At 49.5% G+C, this 8,541-nt stretch overlaps 1 protein-coding gene across 1 annotated transcript in view; it reads left to right on the forward strand.

Annotated features, from left to right (window-relative positions):
• LOC109301233 (sulfotransferase 1 family member D1-like) overlaps positions 1-8,541 on the forward strand; it is a 34,175-nt gene that overhangs the window by 14,360 nt on the left and 11,274 nt on the right. Inside the window, exons 3-4 of the mRNA XM_019522243.1 lie at positions 2,677-2,844; positions 2,968-3,093. Coding sequence (XP_019377788.1) covers positions 2,700-2,844; positions 2,968-3,093 — 271 coding nt within the window. The 5' untranslated portion in view covers positions 2,677-2,699. The remainder of the gene's footprint in view (positions 1-2,676; positions 2,845-2,967; positions 3,094-8,541) is intronic.

Raw genomic sequence — 8,541 nt, forward strand, 5'->3', positions numbered from 1 at the left:
GGGTTTGTGGGGGGATGTGGCTGTCTGTGGTGGGGTGTAGGGTATGTTGTGGGGTGTGTGCATAGGTGGTGGGGTTGTAGGGGCAGGGTGTGGCGTGTGGGGTTTGAGTGCCCCGAGGGCTGCTGCCACATACAGCTCCTGGGACTCCGCAGGAAGGGGCAGGGAGCACCACCCCCTGCTTCCTGGCAAAGTCCTGGCAGTGCACATGGAGAGAGGCAGCAGGGCCAGGCTGCCGGCTCCATCACATGGGGCTTTCCCTCAGTGGTGTGCAAGTGCCAGAAGCTGCACATGAGTTGTGGGGAGTCCCGTGTGATAGAGGTGGGCCAGCCTGGCTCCATGTTTCATAGTTTCATAGTTAGTAGGGTCAGAAGGGACCTGAGCAGAACATCAAGTCCAACCCCCTGCCATGGCAGGAAAGAGTACTGGGGTCACATGACCCCAGTAAGGTGATTGTCTAGCCTTGTCTTAAAGACCCCCAGGGTAGGAGCCAGCACCACTTTGCTTGGAAGTTGGTTCCAGATCCTAGCCGCCCTGACAGTGAAGTAGTGCCTCCTGATATCTAGTCTGAATTTATCCTCTGCCAGCTTGTGACCGTTATTTCTAGTCACTCCTGGTAGTGCTCGGGGGAACAGGGACTCCCCCAATGCCTGCTGGTCCCCTTTGACTTGTTTGTAACAGGCCACTAGATCCCCCCTCAGCCTTCTCTTGTGCAGGCTGAACAGGTTCAAGTCCCATAGCCTGTCCTCGTAGGGTCTGCCCTGCTGCCCCCTGATCATGCAAGTGGCCCTCCTCTGGACCCTCTCCATGTTATCCACATCCCTCTTGAAGTGGGGCGCCCAGAACTGGACACAGTACTCCAGCTGCAGCCTGACCAGTGCCGCAGGGAGGGGGAGGATCACCTTCTTGGACCTGCTTGAGATACATCTGTGGATGCATGACAAGGTGCGGTTGGCGTTCCTGACTGCATCCCCACACTGCCTGCCCATATTCATCTTGGCATCAATGATGACTCCAAGATCCTTTTCTGCCTCTGTACTGATGAGAAGGGAGTTCCCCAGCCTGTAGGTATGGTGCTGGTTCTTCCTCCCCAGGTGCAGCACATTGCACTCCCAGAACTGGTCGGACTGGTGCACTCTCCTTGCACTGGTGCACTCCCCATGCACTCCCAGAACTGGTCGGAGCCGTGCCTCCCAAGGTGGCTGTACATGCATGGGCCACAAGAACCCCAAGGGCCCACTGCCTGCTGTTGCCACCAGCAGTGGGGGCTGTGCACCATGGGGGCAGGTCCCCACATCTCCCACCCTCCCTCCCCATACACTTATACCCACACCCTGCCCACCCAAGCTCTGCGCTTCCGCTGCCCAGCTGCAGCTCCCCCCACCCCGCTCAGTGCCGCTTCCCTATCTGCTGCCTGGAGCAGCAAGTGCTGCAGCAGGGACAGAAGCAGATGCTGGAGCCTGGGGAAGTCAAGCAGGTCCCCTGGTGGCTGCAGCAGTGGCCCCACCCAGAAGCTGTGTGCTGGCTGGGCCTGGGGCCCTCGCACCCATGAGGGTGGGAGCGAGGCATGTGGGCTGGGGAGGGTAGGGTATAATTAATTGGTGGGCACGTGTGGGCCAGATGAAATTGCCTGGCAGGCCCTGTTTTGGCCACCTCTGGTGTAAGGGGCCTGCGAAAGATGAATATGATCAATCAAAAGTATGTGAATACCCACACTTACAATTCAAAGGGGTCTGCAACTCCATTCAAAATTGTTTAGGGCTTTGCAAATGAAAAAAGGTTGAAAATTGCTGGTCTATAGAACAGTATCTTTTCTGGGAGGTAACAAAGACTGATGGGTACTTCAGGTTGGGCAGGGAAGCACGGGTGACTGATTCCACCCTAGTTGGGGGGGCATGTGCCCCCTCAGTGACCAGCCAGCAACCGCAGGGGGTTTTCCCCATGGCCAATCTTGCTGACTGGGGTGCGTGTTCCCCGCAGCTGATCACCTCGACTTGGGGGACAGGTCCCCTGCAGCCAGTCTCACTGACCAGGGGAGGGGGAGTTTACCATGCACCCCCTACGTGTCACCACTGGCAGCAGGGAAACAGGTTCTAATTTCTCCTTTCTAGACACATGAATGTGTGGGTGGTTTTAGCAAGTTGTTAGGATTATGGCAGAGAACCAGTAACAATGTTCTGGGCTCTCAGCTGAACTCCACAGAAGCACTTCCAAGCAGAAGTCTCGACATCAATTATTTTGGCAGGGAGAGAGGGGAAAGGGAAGAAAGATGTATCCATTCCTGGGAGAAACACTATGGAAATCAGTACCACTTTTTCCACCCCTCAACAACTAAATACCATGTTCCCATGAGGTGTAACAGTGTGTTTTGGTGGGATAGCTCACATGATGGGAATACTGTCATGAAAGTGTTCAGCAAGGACAGGCAGGGGAGAAGAAGAGGCATCGTAAAGCACTGGAACCCAGCAAGGTTGTGGAATCTCCATCCCTGGAGTTTTTTAAGACCTGGGCAGACAAAGCTTTGGCTGGGATGATCTAGTTGGGGATGGTCCTGCTTTAAGCAGGGGGTTGGATTAGATGACCTCCTGAGGTCCCTTCCCATCTTCATTTTCTTTGATTCTATGCTTTACTCAGTGATTATTTAAGTAGTAAAGACCATTGTAATTTTTTCCCCTCCCTCTTCTCAACTTAGGCCTCCCAAGATGGAAGAGGAACACATGCTGAGGAGGGAATTAGAGAGCATCCACGGGATTCCCCTCTACTGGTGCTTTGTGGAGAATTGGGGCCAGGTGGAGGCCTTCCAAGCCAGGCCAGACGACCTTCTCATTTCCACCTACCCCAAATCAGGCAAGTTCAGCTGGACACAGGGCTTTCAGGGGAGGGAAATGGGGGTGTTTAGCTTTGTATCGCCAGTGACACATGGTAGGAGGCAGAACACACTTGACTGCCAAAGGGTTCTCTGCATTGTAGGCACAACCTGGATCAGCGAGATTGTGGACATGATCTACAATGATGGGGATGTGGAGAAGTGTAAGCGGGATGCCATTTTCAATCGAGTCCCTTTCATGGAAATGAGTGCCCCTAAATTTGTAAGTGGTAAGTCTTACCTGAGCAGTCAGACAATTGTGGGTGCCTCTTCCCACAGGAGCCAGTTGAAGAGCTGGGACAGGAAGCCTAGTTGTGTTGTTGTTGTGGTCCTAGATGGATTTCATTGTCTCCAGTGGTGCCGCTCGCCTCCGAGTGTTCTTGTGCAGACGCTAATCTGCTCCATTTCAATAACGCAAATATAGGATCCTGTCCATGATGTCTTCTTCATCTGCAACTTCCTGCGTCTGAATGTTTCTTAATTCTGCCCAAGAACTCTTTTTTTTTCCAAGTCTGATTGTGGCAGAGCCCCTTGTTCAATGTTTGAAGAAAGCAGCTCTCTGTGATTCTCACATGACACATGGGACAAAGGCATTGGTTCTGTTGCACTCCAAATCAAGTCCCTACCTTCCCAGCCTCTCAGGGCAAGCCTGCCTTGCCTCAGGACCATGGCCTGGGCTGACACCTTGAAATGTGCTCTGTTCACTCACTCCCACTCTGCACACTTTAAACCAGAGGTAGGCAACCCTTGGCATGGGTGCCAGAGTGTGGTATGTTGCTTGGCACACACACGTCAGGGCAGACAGGGAAGGGGCTGGGCCTGCACTGCCACAACAAGGATCGGGTCCCTTGTGGCTTCTCTGCCATCCGGCCCTGGCATGCCAGCATCTTACAGGCCGAGTGTGCAGGTGTTTTTGGCACTCTTTCCAAAAACGTTTCTTACCCCTGTTCTAAACTCTGGGAACAAGGCAGCATAGTGGCCTTACAATGGCTCTGGGCACATGCCAGTTGTAACAGGGGCTAAGCCCTGTTACTGAGATTAGAGGTAGAAAGTTGAAGAGCCCCAGATAATAAACAGCTGGCAGCTAATTAGATAATGATCTGATGCCATGACCTCAACTCAGAAGGAAGATGAGCCAGGGACTATATAACCCCTGCGTTTGAGGCAGGGGGTGGTTTGACCTGGGCAGAACTAGAGGAGGGAGTTCATCGCTGAGAGTTCTGTAAAGCCTTGCAGATAAAGGGAGCCTGACATTGGTTGTGCGAATTGAAGGCGCTCTCGGTAAAGAAAGCTGAGAAGCAGTACCAGAAGCTGGAGGGCCCAAGCCAGGAGACGCCAGCAGAGCTGAGAAGAAGCCTGGAGGACAGCTTAGAGAATAGGCACCCCAGCAGCAACTAATTGTGTTTGTGTTTGGCTTTATGTTGCTGCATAAGCTGTGAGGCATGGGGGTGGGTGAAGGGGGGGAAAGGAGGACACTGAAGATGCCTCACAGAAGGGCCTAGACTATTAGTGTGTCGGTGGGCTGACAGAGGCCCAGCATCCTGCTTAGGCAGGGGGTTGGACTAGATCAGCCATTGGCAACACATAGGGGGTGGACGTGGGTGCACGTGCACCTCCTGAGATTGGCAGTGCACCCCCTGAGACAAGCGCTGTTGATGCTAGCAGTGGTGCCTGCAGGTGGTTGCCGCTCGCCACTCCCTACCACCCTACCCCCTGCCACCACCGGTGGCAATTGCAGGTGGTCACTGATCGTAACTGCCGATGCTGCCGGTGGAATCTGCAGGTGGTCAACCACCCCCCACCGCCAACACTGTCATGGCTGCCTGGGGGAGCTCCCTGCTCACCACCGCCACTTTGCCACTGCCACTGCTGCCCATGGGGAGTTGCCGTGCCCCTTCAGCCTCCGGGAGCATGCCTGGTTCATGGAATCAGCATTCCTGTGGGTCATGAACCAAAAGTGGTTTGCAAGAATATATGAAAGGGTTGTGAGCAAACTTTAAAAATAGATCAACAAACTTTAAAAATGGATTCTCCTTGAAAGGAGAAAAATGTGGCGACCTGCAGCTTTTCCCCTTGGGGCTGGCAGAGTGCTAGCCTGCGAGGGGCTGCTGGGGCCCCCCATGCTGCACACATTGTGGGGCTGGGGCTTGTTGACAGGGGGCAGCAGGTCAGGAGTGAGGGGCACTGGGTCAGGGCTGGCCATCAATGTTTACAAATGGGTCCTGGTACAAAAAAGATTGAGAACCACTGGACTAGATGACCTCTTGCGGTCCCATCGAGCCCTGCTTCTCTATGACTTCTGTGATTTGTGTGCAATGGTGACTGTGCTATCTCATAGCTCAGGAAAAGGCAGGGAGACTTCTAGCTCTCCGAAGGGCTTTATTGCAACAAAAACACACACACAAAGATGACTGACAACTTCCTGCTGATATTATCACGTCAGCCCTCAGGAAGGTAGCTAACCCTTACTCCTACATCCCTCTTTCTCAGGAGAAACTGGAAGGATTTCCAAAGAACTGCAAAATTGTCTTGAGAGGAGAAGTTAGAAACACATCACTCTCCTGTGAGTCTTTATCACTCACTTCCCTACAAAAAGAGAATAATCAAAACAGAAACATCAATAAGCCTTTTCATTTAAAGTGGATAGATTCCCAAATCTGGTCTATTTGGTAGAACCAACAACATTCCTGACCTAGCATAGTACATAGGTGGCATATGACGGAGATGCTCTTGATTCCTACAAAGAAGACCTCTAGGTATCTTCACCCAATATGAACAATATGTCCACCTTAGCGTGGACAGTGCCTTGTACTCCTGCATCTGGAATCCAAACTTTCTGCTGTGGGGAAAGAGCAGGCACATTTCTGGAGGCATGCCTGGTGTTATAATTCTGTCTCTGTTGGTCCTTTATCAGTTTATCTTTATCACAAAATTTCTGTGCATTGACAAGTTTTGGAACCAAGTCATCTATCGTCATTGTGCAGAGTCAGTGACTCATAAGCAACTCGGCTGGATTGTATCCATGCTGTAATGGTGTTGAATGGTAAATCAGGAGAGCCTTATAGAGATCTTCATTTTTCTGAAGAAAGTTCTTCACCATCCACACTGCACATTCTGCTTGCCTGTTACTATTTGGGGACTGTGGCCTGCTGGTCATATGCAGAAAATCATACTGGGCTACAAACTGCTTAAATGCAGCTCCATTAAATTTTTGGACCATTATCTATTCTTAAAACTGAAGGTATGCCATGGTGCATGTATATACTCAATGCCGTTATAATGCTTTCAGTTGCAGTGTTCTGTAACTGTGCCATCTCCAAGTAGTGGAAGTAATAGTCAACAATAACTAGGTAAACAGATCCCTTCCAGCTCAGTAAATCAGCTCCCAGCATCTGTCATAGATAATCTGGTAATTTAGTCATAGATCATAGCTCTACAGGGATTGTCAGTGTTGAGCCTTACAACTAGCTACCCAGTTCTGTATGTCCTCATTAACAGAATGCCACCAAACTGTCTAATGAGCCCTGGCTTGACAGCTTGTAGTACCCTGATGAGTTTCATGAATCTTCTCTAGGATCTTTGGTGTAGAGCAGAAGATATCAGTACTTTGTTATGGAAGATGACTAAATCCCTGACAACATGGAGACTATGTTTTTCCTGTTGGTATCATGCCAACCCACAGTCTTTGAATCTTGCTTTAGCCCATCCTTCTAAGCAGTGCCTCTTTATCTTTTGATAGAAAAGATAAGCTTCTTGAGTTTCCATCCTTGGGTCCATCAGTTTTTACACATATTCTATATTCACCTGACATTTTTCCAAGACCTGACAAGATGGATGGGTATTTGGTTCTGCAGTACTGCTCCAAGGATTTCTGGTCTGCTATTTTATCCAGTCAACAGACAAGGTGTAGTGCTTGTATGGCCTGTGAGCCAAACAAAGGCACAGCAAGATTACACACAACATGAACTTCCTGGTCTATAGTTCTCTGCTTCAGTGTCATTTTTGCATAGAAGGATCCCAGTACTTTGAGAGCAATATCACCTGGTCCTTGTAACTTTTAGTAGGAGGAAGGAGGATCTCAACCCTATGTTGGCTGTAGTAAGTATCAGGTGTAGCTAGAACTGCTGCTCTTGTAATAATTTTAAATGGAGTTGACTGTCCATTGCTTTCTCTTTCTGTCATCCAGACTCCTGGGTCTGATGAAGACTTTAAATTCTTCTAATAACAGTTCTGAGTCCTGTTCTGTGACTCTGTGGACTTCTGTGGTTGAGTGACAAACCACAGGTGTAGTGACCTTTCTTTTTACATCATCAATATATCTCTTCCATAGCAGGACACTTAGCATAGCCATGCCCAGGGATTTCACCACACCTATGGCATTGACCCCCTTGCCCACTTGGCTGTTGCTGGGTGCCAGTGGGCCCACTCCCTTTGTTCACTGTGTATGTCAATTCTATATTTGGTTGTAGTTTCTTGACAGTGTGCATTGCACCCATATTAGCTGATGCCCGATAGGGCATGGAATCATTTCTGATTTCCCTTTGTTGCTGCTTAACTAACTCTGATAGGTGGGCTTGTGTGACAGCCTTCTGGAGTATTAAATTAGGGTCCAAATGTAGTCTTTGTGAGATCTCTTCATCGTGAAGAACCACAACTAAGCAGTCCCTAATCAGGTCTTCCCTGACCTCTTCATATTGGCAAGATTCAGCCAGTGTATACAAAGAAGTGATAAAACTGTCCGCAGGTTCTGAAGGCTCCTGTTTAGAGAGATTTAATTTAGCTTGTTCATAAATCACAAAGAGAACTGACCTCCAGAGTAAGGGGTGAGATGCAGGAAAACACCCCCTTGAGGGGGCGAGATCTTCTGGGCCTGGGTTACAAGTCTCAGGATGGTGTGAAATCTTGCTGAAGAGTCAGAGCTCAGTGGAGCAGAAGGGGAGGGAGGGACTGTCACAGGTCAGCTGGGCACTGTGAGTGTATCAATTTTATCACAGGCCCACTGGGCTGTTAGGTTCAGTTTCGGATTGAGGAGGCAAAGTTGGGAGCGGAGTAAAGGCAAATTTATGATAGCTTACACACACACAGCAGTTAACAGAAAGATAAATGCGATAATGCATTTATACAATACAGACAATGCAGTATTAAAGAGCTAATAGTAAATAATAACAACAGATAATAACAACAGATAGATAGATCAGTTCTGTCGCAGGCCAACTGGGCACTGCGAGGGTATTAGCCACTGGTCTGTTCAAAACAACAAATAGATAGACATGGGTTGGCAACTTAGCGATAGTCCCTCAATGCCAAGTACACGTCAAGTCAAGCATCCCCGATCAACGCTGTCAGAGGGATTACTGGGGAAAGTCCCTTGATCAGGATCTGATCCTCACTCACACCAGGAGTCCAGGTTCCAGGCATGGAACAGAAATGACCGTTCTGTTCCCTCCTTCCTGCTGGTCACCTGATGCACATGCTTTTTATACCTAGTCTTATGCTAATCTGTTGGCTTTTGAGCCACTCATGATCTTGCTCCATTGCTGTTACCCTAAGGGATTGAAAGGTGTTAAAAATTATCATAAAAGGTTACTACCTAGACTTGGGTTTATCCAATAAGCAAATTACAATGCAGCACCTTTAGGTTTGAAATTGACATTGCTCCGCCTAAGCCCCAACCCCTT

The sequence above is a fragment of the Gavialis gangeticus genome, unplaced genomic scaffold (genome assembly GCF_001723915.1).
Source record: "Gavialis gangeticus isolate Ggan-Ray unplaced genomic scaffold, GavGan_comp1, whole genome shotgun sequence".
NCBI lineage: Eukaryota > Metazoa > Chordata > Crocodylia > Gavialidae > Gavialis > Gavialis gangeticus.